General features: G+C 35.8%; 1 protein-coding gene across 2 annotated transcripts in view; it reads right to left on the bottom strand.

Annotated features, from left to right (window-relative positions):
• Positions 1 to 454: 454 nt before the first annotated feature.
• Positions 455 to 16204, bottom strand: part of LOC139144982 (opsin-5-like) — a 50578-nt gene continuing 34828 nt past the window's right edge. For both annotated transcript variants that reach the window (XM_070715864.1, XM_070715865.1), the window contains 4 exons: positions 14729 to 14825; positions 10740 to 10974; positions 8671 to 8885; positions 455 to 7917 (listed from right to left, as the gene is read on the bottom strand). In XM_070715864.1, coding sequence (XP_070571965.1) covers positions 7650 to 7917; positions 8671 to 8885; positions 10740 to 10974; positions 14729 to 14825 — 815 coding nt within the window. In that variant the 3' untranslated portion in view covers positions 455 to 7649. The remainder of the gene's footprint in view (positions 7918 to 8670; positions 8886 to 10739; positions 10975 to 14728; positions 14826 to 16204) is intronic.

Raw genomic sequence — 16204 nt, 5'->3', positions numbered from 1 at the left:
AGCACGAATCTTTAATCCCCAGCCATGATTTATCATGTGTCGTTTGAATAAAACTCCTCAGTCTGATCCTAAAATTCTGTTGAAATGCCTAGTGTTTAACTTGTCTGTCAAGTTGTATGTGTGTAACAATGTTATTATTGATCACTGAATAAGTTCAGGCTTGACTTTGACTCGTATGGCAATAATGATTCTATATATACAATCATTACTTCTATTGCCCCTTTAAAATGCCAAAACAAGACCCTGAAACAATATTAGTCCTTTGTAAAAGTAACATACCTATCACAGTTTAGGCATGGAGTTGTAACAAGGGATTCCCTATACTTAAAGTGTAAGTTGGGAGAGAGATGCATTTGGTCAGAGTCTGGGACCGTGAATGGGTCAAATAATGATAGTGTCCTTGTTGTGTTTCTTATAACATCTACATTACTTTGAAACAACAACAACACAATAGTTATGTTCGTTGAATTTTATTGGTCAACAACAATGACAACACGACTAATATAAACATAAACATCAATACAAACAACGAGATCCCTGTGGTAAAATTTAAATGTTGCAGTTATATGTTGACGCGATGCATCTAGATATCGTACATGAAATACACTGTTTGTCTACAAGAAAGTCACACAGGCGCAGTTCCGACGGTCATCCACGATTTTCTATGCAAATATACCTACACATTGTTGGTGTTAAAACATAATTGTGTACATGTCTTTTTTTTGACAAAAAGATAAATTTATTCCAACAAAGTGGCAATAAAACAAATCCACTTTGCTGTGAATGTGTCAAGTGTTTGAACAAAATTACAATGCAACTTGTCCAAAAAACAAAAAATTAGTCATTTCACTACAAAGATCACCGTATAAAATTCATTCAGGACACATCCTCTCCTTCAAGTCTTACAAGGCTTGAAAATTTTGTGATAAAATCCTCAGCTTTGTTGACCATCTTATAAGTGAAATATAATGTATTCATCCATGAGGAGAGATAACATTTTGATTGCATAACATAGGATTGAAGGGAAACTTAAATCCCATCAAGAGTGACCGAATTTCGAATATTCCAAATTGTGTATTTTACAAAGGAAGTAATACAGTATTTAATGCCTGATGTTGCATTATTATCATCTTCAATTCCTGCAATCGCTAATCTTTTGATATTGATATTATTATCAAAGTTGTGTTTTGTGACAAAGAAAGAAATACATTTCTGCCGGATTTCTTTTACATATTTACACTCAAATAAGATGTGTTCCAGTGTTTCTTCTTGACCACAAATATAGCATTTCCCATCACTTAAATTAAAAGTTTTGGCCAAGCTTTCTGTGACTAGGCCTCTATGCCGAATCTTCCAATTTAAGTCATGTATACTGAATTGCTAACAATTCCTGTTGAATTAAGACGACTGAATAAAGTAGCTTTGTAACTGTCAGTAAGAGTTAGATTCTCAGTCCAATTTTGACCAATTTGACCTGTTGACTGCATGCCATTTCTTATCAACTAATTTCTAATAATGTGACCTGGTTTTGACATCGCTTTTTGTCAGACCATAATTCTCTAAGTCTAAAATATTATTGTTATTATTTTAATTCAGTACTTTGTGGCCTCCGGGCTATTGTACAATACAAAATACAAGAATTCGTACCTGGACACATGAGGAGTACAAAAAAGATACAATCACAAATATAATATAACGTCTCTCTCTACGCTTGAAAGCAAAAAATACAAATTTGGCAAAATACTCTATGTTTCTAGACACTGACTGCATTAACATGACAAATTTCTGATAATTACAATCTCGATAAAAGTACTCTGGTAAATACTTTTCTCTTAAATAAGTATAAAACGGGCACACTAGACAAAAATGATATTCATCTTCCACTGCGTCTTATTCACAGTAAACGCACTTTCGATTTCCACGTAGAATACCTTTTGAACGATCCGTTTCCATCCTCAACTGACGTGTTGAGGATCTCAAACGACACAATGCTGTTCTCAGTTTGCTGTCCTCAATACTTGTGAGGTAAGACTCACAATTGAAAGTAACTTTAAATGCACAGTAGTTATCTAGCTTTGTGTACCTTGACATATCAGAGTTCCATGACTGTATAAAATTATCACGAATTCTCTGCTGAAAAATACTCAAAGATGAAGATTCGTCTTCTACACCTTGAGTAAGCCGCAGAAAGCCAAAACCATAAGAGAACAATAATATTTTTACATTCAAAGCCCAACATTTATGACTATTTTCGGCTTCTTTGTATTGATATTTATAACATTCATACACAAAGCGACTGTTGCTCATTTTTAAAATTTTGAGCCAATACTTAATAATTCGCTCATATCTCAAACAGTGTAAAGATATTCTACCTAGTTCACCATAAATAAATGGGTTTGATACATTTTTATAGAAACCCAACACATACTTGCTAATTTTCCGATGAACTCTTTCAACATTCTCTGCCATGTGGAAGCCCAATATTTCACTTCCATACATTAAAATTGGCAAAGTTTTACAATCAAAATCTTCATTGAAATCTTTACATCAAGTGTATCGAGCCTAGACAAAGTCTTCTTAAAAGCAAACATTGATTTACATGCTTGATCAGCCATAACTTTCTGTGCCATATACCAAAATCTACTGGACGAAAAAATGATACCGAGATAACTAAAATACGTTACAACTGATAATTTTTCACCGTTATAGAACCACTTCTCATAATTTCTAAACCCACCAGCTTTCCTAAATACCATAGTGTTAGTTTAATTACAAAAATTGACTTTCAATTTCCATGTAGCTAAATATGTTGACAAATTATTCAATGATCTCTGCAAGCCGATGGCATTATGACTAAATAAAATGAGATCGTCGGTAAACAGAAAGTGTATCAGTCTCAAGGCGCCCACATAAACTCCAGAAAATGTGTCTTCGAGTTCTTGCTCCAAATCATTTACAAATAATGCAAAATCAAAAGTGATAAAATGGCCCCTTGTTGGACTCCACAGATGCATTCAAATGCTTGAATAACACCATTTGGTGTGTGGACATGTACACGGATGTGTTTGTACAAAGATTGAAGTGTTCTATGAAAATTACCATGAAGGCCATACTTCATCAATTTATAATATAACAAATGGTGATTGATACGATCGAAGGCCATCTCAAAGTCAACAAAGATACAATACAAACGACTTCCAACAGAAAAATATCAATTAATAATTGTTTCAAGTATAGACATATTATCAATACAACTATAACCTTTACGAAAACCTGCTTGGTTTTCAGAAAGGGGACAATTTTTCTCAACACATATCTGTAGTCTACTGTATAAAGTTGATGAGAACGCTTTCCCTAATAAGGAAAGAATAATTACACCACGGAAAGTATTAACATTGTCACGGTCTCCCTTCTTATACAATGGAATTCTCAAACCAAAAGCCCATTCTGACGGAAAATAAGCTGCCACGGTCTCCCTTCTTATACAATGGAATTCTCAAACCAAAAGCCCATTCTGACGGAAAATAAGCTGCAAAGAACAATTTATTAAACAAACCAACCAGTAGTTCTTTGAACTTTCTAGGAGAATACCATCATAACCGGGTGCTTTTCCACATTTTAAATTCAAAATACTTTCTTCAACTTCATCAAATGTAATGTCTTCATCAAGCAGACTACAGTCAATATGATCACAACCACTGTCACCACATAGAGGATCAAACTCATCTACAATATTTTTAATCTCAGTACAAAACTCATCACTTTCTTTTCTCTTTTAAGTCTATAATATCATAGATTTCTTCATTTTGGATGTTTGAAGTGATGATTTGTTTCTAAGAATTTGGAATAGAATGAGGAGTGTTTCATACTCTGTCTTAATTTCCTCTTGCACATGTTTATTTGTACCTCCTTTAATTTTTGCAATTATTTCCCATTGTTCAAGCCAGTCATTTCTGTTATCGTTCCAGATGTTTTGAGCCTTATAAGCATTGTATACACGTTTTGTGAACAGGGCTAGCCACAGCGCCCTCTACGAGCGAATTGCTTTCGTGCAACTGTACACGTACGGGACGCTTATGTTTACAATATCCACGTTCAGCATTTTCAACACAGACTCTGCATTTTGGAATTATTCATTATGCCAAACGAGACTTTCAAACAAAACTGTAAGAATATCAAAATGCCAAAATCAGAGAGAAGCTTTCATTTGCATTGAAAGACGGATACTTTTGATCCGCAAAAACAGCAGTGCAAGAGGGTCGATAACTCTAAAACGCTGATTGCGACTTTTTATTGACCTTGAGGAAGTTCAACTGTCTAAAATGGTGATTTTTTAAAGATGCGTTTTGGATAAACTAAAAAATGTTGAAATCTTCGAAATGTCGAGGATCTCAGTAATGGTATCCCTAGTGAATTTTGTGAAGTTTCTTCTTACATAATCACACCTTTCTTTCTACATTATTTATTTCATTCTCTAGAACTGATGCTATCATGAGCATTGGGCCCAGGATGTGGTTATTCCGCTATGAAAAGGTGACATAAATGATATTAATGATTAAACGGGACTTCTGTCACTATATTTGTTCAGATTTTCTCTGCTATTTAAAAATGGGCTAAAAATGACGTAGATCTTGCCGAATTCGACAGATGCCCCGTCTTTTTGCTCTCCTTAAACCATTGATACAGTTTAGTTACAGATTCGCCGTCACCAATCAAAACATTAAAGTTTCAACGGCTATTAAGATGCTATGTAGCAAGGCGCTTCAGTTGCGTAATGAAGTAAGTGAAGGTTTTAAATTATTAAAATTTTTCATATGCCAAACGATTAATAAGTGATTATTTGTCCTAAATTAATTGAATTGCAATGGAACGTAACTCCTTGCAAAGGGACCATAGGCCTTTGGGGGCAATAAACAGTATTCTCGTATACAAAATTTACTACATCCGGAAGAGTGGCAAATTCCTTTAAAAGACTTCAGAGAATTGTGTTCAAAGTGGTAACATTTTGAGGTAGAACGCGCCTCGGGGACAGGGATTCGGACTTTCAAATTTTATAAATTCTATTCTGATCTACCACTTGTGGGGACTCATTTTAAAGCTCTGTGTATTTTCCCCCATAAAGTTAACACAGGGTGGAGGCCATGTTGAATTTCAAATATAGGGAAATCTTAGTGGGTAATTTATTAATATTCTTCTTTTATTAAACTTTATTTATACTCGATAAACTGTTGAGCTTAAGGCTCTTCTTACACAGTGTCGAGATGCAACAAAAATATATATACAATATTGTACATTGAAATATGTAAAAAAAAAAACAACAGAAAAACATATTCATAAAAGACACAAGCAATATGTCTCTCTGGAACCTAATTTTGCACGGTGCCCCCTGATATTTATCATTGACTTGGTAAGAGAATGGTCGAAAGTTTCATTGAGGAATGTTTGAGCAAAAGTTTCAGTCTTCCGCTTTCGAGGCGTAGATTGTCTTAAAGATAATAACTAAACCTTTTAAAGGGAGGGAGTCGGTACCATCTTTCTTCTCGGAGAAAATTCGAGTTCACAATAATGCCGTGCGTGAATTCGTTAAAGACCGAGCGAGGGTCAAGACGGTTTTACTTTAACACCAATGTATGTAATGTTCGTTCTCATGACATATGGTTTACGTGCATATAACATATGGTTTACGTGCATATAACATATGGTTTACGTTCATATAACATATGGTTTACGTTCATATAACATATGGTTTACGTGCATATAACATATGGTTTACGTTCATATAACATATGGTTTACGTTCATATAACATATGGTTTACGTTCATATAACATATGGTTTACGTTCATATAACATATGGTTTACGTTCATATAACATATGGTTTACGTGCATATAACATATGGTTTACGTTCATATAACATATGGTTTACGTGCATATAACATATGGTTTACGTGCATATAACATATGGTTTACGTTCATATAACATATGGTTTACGTTCATATAACATATGCTTTACGTGCATATAACATATGGTTTACGTTCATATAACATATGGTTTACGTTCATATAACATATGGTTTACGTGCATATAACATATGGTGTTCCAAACGTCATATGTATTGTGCGATTAAAATTTTACAAAATACAGCTAAATATGTTAGTTCTTTCTTGTGTTTGCTGTGAAACCATACGGGCTTTTTTGAGTAGAAGTACCAAATCGTAAATATTGTTCATCGTGACACTTTTGATGCCATGATTTATCTCTATTGAAATACGTACCTGTCTGTCTCTGTCCGATTTCGCTAACGTCATGCTTTGATCGTTATTTGATCCATCCATTTACATATTACTTCTGTGCTGTGAATCTTAATATCCAAATTAACACGGCAGGTGAATTTTCACGTATCTCAGTGCAATGGAGAAATTCTAAATTCAATCTAAAAATAGCTGATATCCGAATTTGGATCCGAATGCTTCCCCATCTCTCTCTCTCTCTCTCTCTCTCTCTCTCTCTCTCTCTCTCTCTCTCTCTCTCTCTCTCTCTCTCTCTCTCTCTCTCTCTCTCTCTCCAGTTATACTACTTCGTACCCGATGTTTTTGTACCTCAAATCCCTCTGAGGTTTTTGGTAAAAATCTATGGCGGGATCACACTCTATTCTTATGGTCATAAGATGACATATACCGTCATCATGTTCTATAATGCCACTAATCATATGAGACCATTTAATTGGAACTCTACATTTGAGGATAATTTCACGAGATGACAAATAATATTTCAGTTTGTTGTAAATAGGTTTCGCGAAGATAACCAGAAAACGATTCATAATTATTTTTACGATCCTATACAACTACTGAAAGCTAGAGAAAAAAGTGTAGTATTTTTCACATTCATCACCGTCCAATTATCTCAAAATTTTCCAACTATGCAAAACGCTCTTTTAAAGGCGACCCCGCTATATATGTGCCTGGTAGTGCCTTTCAATAAAGCATTATTTTGCTCGTTCTAAACATCCCAAAGTGAACAAAACATTAACAACACGATTGGAACTAATTTGGGATAATTGGGTAGTGAAGTAATGTATGTTTCATCTGCAAATGTAAGCGCATCTGCTTTTCTTTTTAAGTTATACAATCGTTTTTATGAGTAATTTGTAATATTGTTACATTCAGCCAAAGGAAACCTGACAGTTTTGAGAAATTTGAAAAATATGAAGATCGAATTATCCCAAATAAGTTCCAATCGTGTCCATTGAACTTTGCATTTCCATTACATCTCACAAGATTTGAACTTCAACTTCACCAGGACACAGATCCATCTTGAGGTAGATGTACGTACATTTATGTACTGTAAACATGTAAATGTGTGTGCATAACTCCATACAGCCTCCATAACTGAATGAGATAACGGCTAAGATAAGCCATACCTCGTATCTTCTTGCTTCGAAATTGTCTGAGAGCCGTAGGAATTGACCTACCGGGCGGCGTTTTTGAAAATTTGACTATCACAATATTCACAATAAAAGTAACACACTCGTAAGTTAATAAGTTAATATTGAATGTTTGCAACTACTGGAATGTTATTAAGGTCGGCATGTATTACGTTGCCAAACTGGAGTTTAATTGGCTGACATTTTCCTCTATTCGACACGATTATTGTTCACATTCTTCTGAATCCGGTGGCTCATTCAAAACTTCCATTTCAAAATCTTCCTCCCTTTCACTCAAACGGCTGTAACTGGCAACCGGTTTCTCCTTTTTCACGGGGGTGTCCGTGCCCAGAGAGCTCGCGACAGCATCGCTGACGACATCCGACGTTCGCTTTCGGCGATCAGATACGGCTAGTGATCTCCCTTCTTCTTGGATACCCGTCGATCCCGTCGTGGTTTTCCCGCTTCGCACACGTGGCAATCCGATTTTACTGTGAACGAATCATAAATAGTGGAAAAGTTGTTTTAAGGTAGTATGTGTCTCGAAAGTGAAAGACTTAAACTGTTGCTCAGACTTTCCTTAAGGAATCTTTCAACCTCTCTCTTTCAAAATTAAGAATAAAAATCGAGATCACCGTGCAAATTTTGGTACTAGAGAAACATATAACCCAAGATTTATATCGATATTGGAAATTCAAAATGGCCGTCACCCCTGTGTTAACTCTATGGAGATAAATAAACAAATCGAATTTCGAAAAACTAAACCATTAAAAAGTTTTTTTTTAACACCAACAGCTGTAAAATGACCCCTACAAGTTGTACATCAGAAAAGTATTGTAAAAGTTTGAGGGTCCGAATGTCTGTCTCCGAGGTGACGTGCGTTCTACTATCTCAATGCGTTATTTCTCAAAACTTTGCGTGATGATTATCCAGGAAGTCATGATCACCGTGCACACGTCTGCGAAATTGTCTGTCCTTAAAGATTACCTCTTAGGGTCTGCTACGAGTAAGCTTAGATGGAGACTCTCTCACAGCCCTTCGCAACCTTCATGGCGGATTGTGCAGAGCCAGGCCACACTGGTGCGCAGCCAAGCGAGGGGCTGTGGGAGGGTCCAGCTTTACGAAGAGTTGGTTGGTTGTGCCAAAGTAACAAGGCTAATATGATAAAAGAGATCAACCCTGTTGCCAATATTTGATATTTCCGACTGATTACTACAGTAGTTGAATAAAAGCATCCCACTTACCCTGAGAAGAATGCCCGCAAGTTTTCACGAAAAGCAGCATTGAAGACAACAATCAAAATTGGGTTGTAGATTGTCGAGAACTTAGCAAACACAGAGGGCGCTGTCATAGCTTCAACGGAAATAGGCGGTTGACCGCCAATGACGACAGCCCACAATGACAGTGCAGCATAGGGACTCCAGGACAGAAGAAAAGCTGAGGTCATTGCGATAGCTACCTATGAAAATACAAAAAAATACAACAAAGTTTCAAGATAGTTCCTCCAAAAATTTACAGTAAATTCTGTGGGATTTGAAAATTCAACACAATACCACCTAAAGATCATGCATACTAATACATTCGAAAAAATAAAAAAAAATACATGTTTCGTTTAACCCGACTACCCTAGAAAACCACCGACCCTAGACATTTTTCTCGCATTTTTAAACACCTTCAATAAATTCTCCAAATTTTCCTGCATTTTATGAGTCTCAGCCACAAAAATAAAAAATAAACTCCTCCGACCTACCTATTAATTTTCGTAGGAATGTTACCGGAAAACATTTTTGTGTTTATTGGCCTAACTAGAGGTATGGTGGTACAAGGTAAAATGCCACTTGGGGAGAAAAATCGCGACTGTGTGGTTTTAAACCATCTTGGCAAGGAATTGATGAGCATCTATAGGAGCTCGTTTTTTCTTATGAAGAAATTTATGACAACGTATTGATTGTCAAATCAATGATAAGATCTGCCCTTGCATACAGGATGACGTACGTGGCGAAACAGAGGATGTACTAATTTAAAGTGTTTAACTTCATTGATGCTACTTATCTCTCTCTCTCTCTCTCTCTCTCTCTCTCTCTCTCTCTCTCTCTCCTCTCTCTCTCTCTCTCTCTCTCTCTAAGCCGAGCGTACATTATAAGTAAAAACACCAAATTACTTCCAGTACAAAGTAATAATATCAGTTACTTAAATTTCATGCATTCTGAAATCCTGCAGACAAGCATTAAGTCAGAATAGACAGAGTTCTGTCTGTCTGTCTATCTGTCTGAAGATTGCAGAATGCATGAAACTTACTTAATTAAGAGATATTGTTACTTTGTACTTCAAGTAATTTGTATTATTACTTACACACCTAGATATATATTATATATATATATATATATATATATATAATATATATATATATTATATATATATATATATATATATATATATATATATATATATATATATATATATATATATATATATATATATATATATATATATATCGAAGTATACAGATGTCCTCGAGGGAAATTACAGTGCTCAATGCAAAAAGCAGAGCGTTATAAATAAACAGATTACTTCAAGTACAAAGTAATGAAATCTATTACTTAAGTTTCATGCATCTTGCAATCCTCAGATAGAGTGAAAGGATTTCTAGCTCGACACTCTTACATATATGATTGGGACGAACCATTCTATTTGTAGGTAGTGTTAAAATTCGATAAATAATATTGTTTTGGTGGCGACATTTTGAAACCAACTCAGAGCGTTTGTTTAACAGTGTAGATTTGCTGATCAATGCTGACAAATCTACACTGTTAAACAAACGCTCTGAGTTGGTTTCAAAATGTCGCCACCAAAACAAATATTATTTATCGAATTTTAACACTACCTACAAATAGAATGGTTCGTCCCAATCATATATGTAAGAGTGTCGAGCTAGAAATCCTTTCACTCTATCTGAGGATTGCAAGATGCATGAAACTTAAGTAATAGATTTCATTACTTTGTACTTGAAGTAATCTGTTTATATATATATATATATATATATATATATATATATATATATATATATATATATATATATATATATATATATATTTCTATTTTAGATAGAAACGTGCACATTCTTGGTGAGAAACATCTCACATCGGATGCGATATTTACAAGTTTGTACTCACGAAATTTAGTACTATGTCAAATGAGTTTCCCCTATACGATAACTTCTGTGTTCTGTCTGTGATCCCTGAAAGCAAACTGACATACCGGGTAAGCTCTCGTCAAATCTCGTAAAATTACCGCACAAAGTGAGATTTTGTACCTTTGTTAACCTCTTCTGCATATTGTATCGCACGATAAATGACTTCTTTGAGGACATTTCCACCGCTTTCCTCTGGGCATTGGTTGTATGAACGATGGCGCAATAGCATAACAGGATCACCGAAAAAGGAATGAAGAAGATGAAAATGAACAGGGACACGGTGTACGTGAGGCCTTCGTATTCTCGGAGTATCCAGTCTAGGGTGCAGAATATACCACACGGTTCTGGAACATACCTGTGTGAAATTAAATAAATAGTCATCATCATCATCATCATCATCATCATCATCATCATCATCATCATCATCATCATCATCATCATCATCATCATCATCATCATCATCATCATCATCATCATCATCATCACAACTATCATCATCATCATCACTATCATCATCATCGTCGTCATCATCACTATCATCATCATCACAATATCATCCTAAGCCTCTGTAACAAGAGGTCGACGCGAGAAAGCGAGATTCTTGTGCGATGAGTGATTATATTAATTTATTATTGATTGTATTAATTTGGTCTATATTTTCACTGAGAAGGCCGTAAAACCACATTAACATCGACAAACAAAGTAACGATGAACAGTCCTAGGTCGTTCACTGCGTAAGTGCGGCGACAATGAACAATATTAATTGTATAATTCGCCAGAAATTAACCTTTACGCAGCTGATTAAATAGAGCAACAAAATGGACTGTAAAATTAAAAAGTCACACAAGGGTGATATTTTCTAACGTTAAATATCGTGTCGATATTGGAAAAATAATTTTGGAAAATAAACTTGAGGTGAAGACATTATTTTATTTAATTATAATTTGGAATAAAAGAAGGGGAAAATTAAAGATATAGATTTCTTTTCGCCTTCACCATAATTCGATTATCGAAAAATGTTTTAATAGTGTTATTCGTATAGTTCAGAACTTAAAGGTCATGAGTCAATATTTGCTACGAAAGAGTCTCACGCAATATATTTTATCCCGGAGTATTGCAATTGATTAGCGTCATTTCATTCTAGAGAAGTTGAAGTAATGTGAAATATATCGATATATGTTTCCCCTTTCCGCTACCTTCACAACGATCGCCGAAGGTACTCCTGCAATTTACCGATTTTAGTTTTGACTGCGGATATTTCAATCAAAACCTTATAAAGTTTAAGATCCGTGACAGTCCTGATGAAGTCCGATTGAAAACACATATGAGGGAATTCATCATTTGGTCTGAGAAAGCAGTCGGGAGACGAAGAAGTCTGATACTATATATGACTTCTGTAATTACTGAACTAATAATAGACAGTGGCAAAGTACAGTGAAGCATAGCACTTGGGTGAGAGACGATCGGTGTTGAGTCCAGTGACGTGAAGTGTCTCTGTCTATAGGGTAGAAATGGCTCTTATTTGGGAAGGCGAGATTTTCCGTAGATAAAGCACTTTCGGTGGGAAAGGTGTCTATGAGTCACGAGAAAAGCACATGATGGATAAGACATATTGTCTTAGCAGATGGAATCTCTGGTTGGTAGAATAAACAGTGATAGGAAGTAGTGCCTCAAAGCTTAAATCTAGGAAGATACTGTACTAAGGCCGAAGGAAAAAAATGTGTTGTTCCGATATTCCGACCTAGCCTATTTTTTGCCTGTCGACCCTAAACTACGTAAACAAGGAAGTAAAAAAAAGAAAGAAAAACCGTAAAATCACGTGTTCGTCACCTGACATTTGATTTTTGCTTGAACGAGGAAATCTGTTATGTTTTTATTCCTTTAAATGTATGATACGTTTTTCTGGAACAGTTGTGGCCAGTTTTTGATCGCACTGAACCCCTGAAAAGTGCATATTTAAAAATAAAAATATTTTGGAAGAAAAGATCCCTGCCGACCTACCTACGCCATTATTGAAAACCATGTTATCGGAACAGGACAATTTTTTGCCTAATAGTTACGTGATACAAGAATATACATGTACATGTACTTCCTAGCAAATGCGTCGATGAAAAATAGCTGAAAAGCGAACTTTATGATTTACAGGGACAAAGTCACCGTTTGTGCATATCATTTCGGTTAATTTTGTGTAAAATGTTTATATTATATATATATATATATATATATATATATAATATATATATATATATATATATATATATATATATATATATATACATACAAACATGTCCTCCTTGAAAATTACAGTGCTATGCAATGAAGGTCGGCACCACGATTATATCCTGTATTCAAAGTCATCTATCTATCTTCATCCAATATGAGCAACATTTTAACCTATTTTATCGAAGGGCAATGTTTTCGTACTTTTAAGAATTAAAGCCTGCACTTGTGTTTTCGGGAACTTTGATTACTATTACAACAAACAGTTGTGGCGTATCCCAATTCCTGGGTCAAGAGTTTCCTCTGTGGCACAATATAGGTCGACACCTCCTTGCACTCACGCACACACTTCAAAACTGATGAGCCATCTTGAACACGGTTTAATTAAAGCTGTCAGCGAGGACGAGTCGCGTTTACACAAAGTAAGGCAGAAGAGATGCACCGCGGTATAGATGAGTGTGCTAATTGGTAAAGAAATGCTACGATCAACGCTTGATTGAACTTGCCCCATTTCCGGAGGATATTTACCGTCCTTTAAAAAAACATTAATATATATAATGACACAGAAAATTACAACCATGGCGTAGGATTCTGTTTGTATTCATATTTTAGCACTTGTACTTTCACTCATTGAAAATCACATTCACGTGAAACTTCCGACGAAAAGACTTGGTGCAATGCCTTTCAAATATAAGTGATTTCATGAATACACAGAAGAAGAGAGTAACGATTGATGGACAAAAAGAGCGTACTTGATGCCCAGTATTAAATTAGCTTTACTCGTATCCGTAAACGCGTCCGTCATCCACAGTAACTGTACGATGTTCATTAATACCTATCCATTTAAGAACGGGCCTACGAGAGAATCAGGCAGCCCTGTGCTCAAAATTTCTCAATTTCGTTTTTACAAACATTTTTTTGCACGTGCCGCAGACGTACGGGCCCATTACCATACCATGGTTTCGTACGGTGCAGTGCAAATCAAACATGACTGCTTCTGTATAATAGATTACGGTACTAACCCGGGGGTTCTTTTTCCCGTAATGAATGCCTGGACAAAATAGAGGGGCGGTCAACGATATAAACAGGTCAGAAAAAGCTTCGAAATCTAAATGTAAACTCGCGCATGCATTTCTTCGTATGACCTTGACCGGATAATAATGGCAGTCTCATATAAAATCAGACGTAGAGCGATTGGCCTTTATAATTTATCCATCGTTTGCATTAACGTTTGCCGGCAGAAGCGTTAATATGAAACCGTAGTTATGAACGACGAAGCAGAGAGGTGACGACTGAGCCAATATCTCCATATCTCATTGAACCGGATGATCAAACGAGCAAAGATAAACGAAGTTGAACTCAATGTCATAGCTGTTTAATACAATTTTTTTTTGCAGTTGGTAAGGGAAATGTGAACTGTTTGACAAATACAAACAAAGTCACAAGTTTTAGGCAATTCAGTCGCGATGCGATGAGATATTTTCACAACCACACACCTGGATGAATACCATTTTGAGTCGCCACTGTTTCAAAGGAACGTCCATGACGATCTAAGAAAGCCGATAACCTTTTTAGGAGGCGCTCCAAATTTATAGAATACGTACAATTTATAAAATTCTGGACAAGAATGGTGCTATATTAGTATTATTAGGTTTTCTGATATTATTCAGTTTCAGTTGTCAAATGTCAAAGTTCACACGGCGAAAGCAACTGAAACTGATGCTTATTCGAAACCAGTAACCGCCAGTATTAGATAAGGTAGAATTTTATACCCAACAATCATAGTCTTCAAAGAAGAGCATAGCACTTTATCGTAAGTTATATACCTGAATTTTCTATCTATATTGGCTAGGAAGAGGGGAAACTGCAGATAAATCTGGTCACATTACCTGTTCCAACCAATCAGCGGCGGCAAGGCCCATAACAGTGAATAGGTCCATATACAGACCATGGCTATGATGGTGTTTTTCTTGTCGATGAATCTGCCTGAAAATGATAGATATTAAACCAATAAAAGGTTACACGGTTTCATCTGAAGTTCTTTTGACTTTTGCCATTCTTTGCTCACTGAAATGTACTTTCTCGTCTTTCATAATCACGGCTTTTCGAATTTTTCAAATCGAGGCTCGTTGCGCTTGTAAGTTTTAGATTAGAAGAGAGACGCACTTTATTGGATCAACCGATAACTTGAGGTTCAAAATGCCCTTCTGTATCTACGTTCACTGATTTTCCCCGTAAGTTTCAAATGGGCCCACGCTGTAAAAAAGAAAATTTTGTTTGTACGTTACGGTACGGAAAATCTGTCCTTGGGAGGATTGTTATGAAAGTCAGCAAGTTTTGATTAGTATGTCACCACGCCATTCGTCACCTCGGGGACACCTTTGGCATATCGATATCCGGCGTACCTGCGTCATCGAGAGCCATATTCGCATATAATTGCTGTTGGCATATTAAAAGACTTGAACAAAATCATTTCGGACAGGAAGACATGGACGGAATGTGATACACACTGAAGTCTTGTATAAGATGCTCATTTAGCGAATCTATATTTCGCCTGACATGATAACGTCGAAGCCTAAGGGACGGACCATTAGATCTTAGGAGGGGATAGTCAAATACAGAAAAAAATGTCAGAGCGAAAAGTTTGGAAAATCTTCAGACTGATTTGCAAAATAAAAAAATAAAATCATGACGCAGAAAAAAATCATAAATCTGACAGTTTACTTAGATAATATTAGCATATCATGACTCACTTGGAAAAAAAATAAAATTTACAATTGTAAAAATTATTCATGATCACAATCTGATTATGACCACCCCACCTCCCAAAATCTAATGGTCCGTCCCAACAAAGTGACTTCACAAACAGGTAAAATCGAATTTGAAAATTGTGTGGCGCCGGTGTTACTATGCCATTTCCCCCCTCTGTATTGAGTACAACATCTTTGTGAATGGTTGGTGGGCCATGGCAGCCTGGCATTAGAAAAGAAGCTAATAGCGACAGTCAGAATTGTAATTCATCAATTGTTGTATTTTAAAGAAAGATGACGTAAACCGTGACTACACTGAGTACCATCATCGTGACACACAATGGAATTCTATTTTTTGCTCTCTTTTAACTATTTCTCTCCAATAAGTGGGATACATCGATCCACTCATGGTGTCCAACATATCAGCCAATCAAGCGACTCATTAGCTTGTACAGTGGAAGGGTATTTTAGAACAGGCAAGATGTGAAGTAATGCTGAGAAGGTGACATACACAGTGAAAAAAGAGTTCTATTGGGATAATGACTAGTACAGATGAAAACGAATAAACTAGAAGACATCATGCTTTGTCATGATAGCATTTCAATGAGGTAATTG

This window comes from Ptychodera flava, chromosome 12 (assembly GCF_041260155.1).
Source record: "Ptychodera flava strain L36383 chromosome 12, AS_Pfla_20210202, whole genome shotgun sequence".
Classification (NCBI taxonomy): domain Eukaryota; kingdom Metazoa; phylum Hemichordata; class Enteropneusta; family Ptychoderidae; genus Ptychodera; species Ptychodera flava.
Note: the sequence above shows the minus strand (reverse complement) of the source record. Positions and strands in the feature narration are given on the sequence as shown.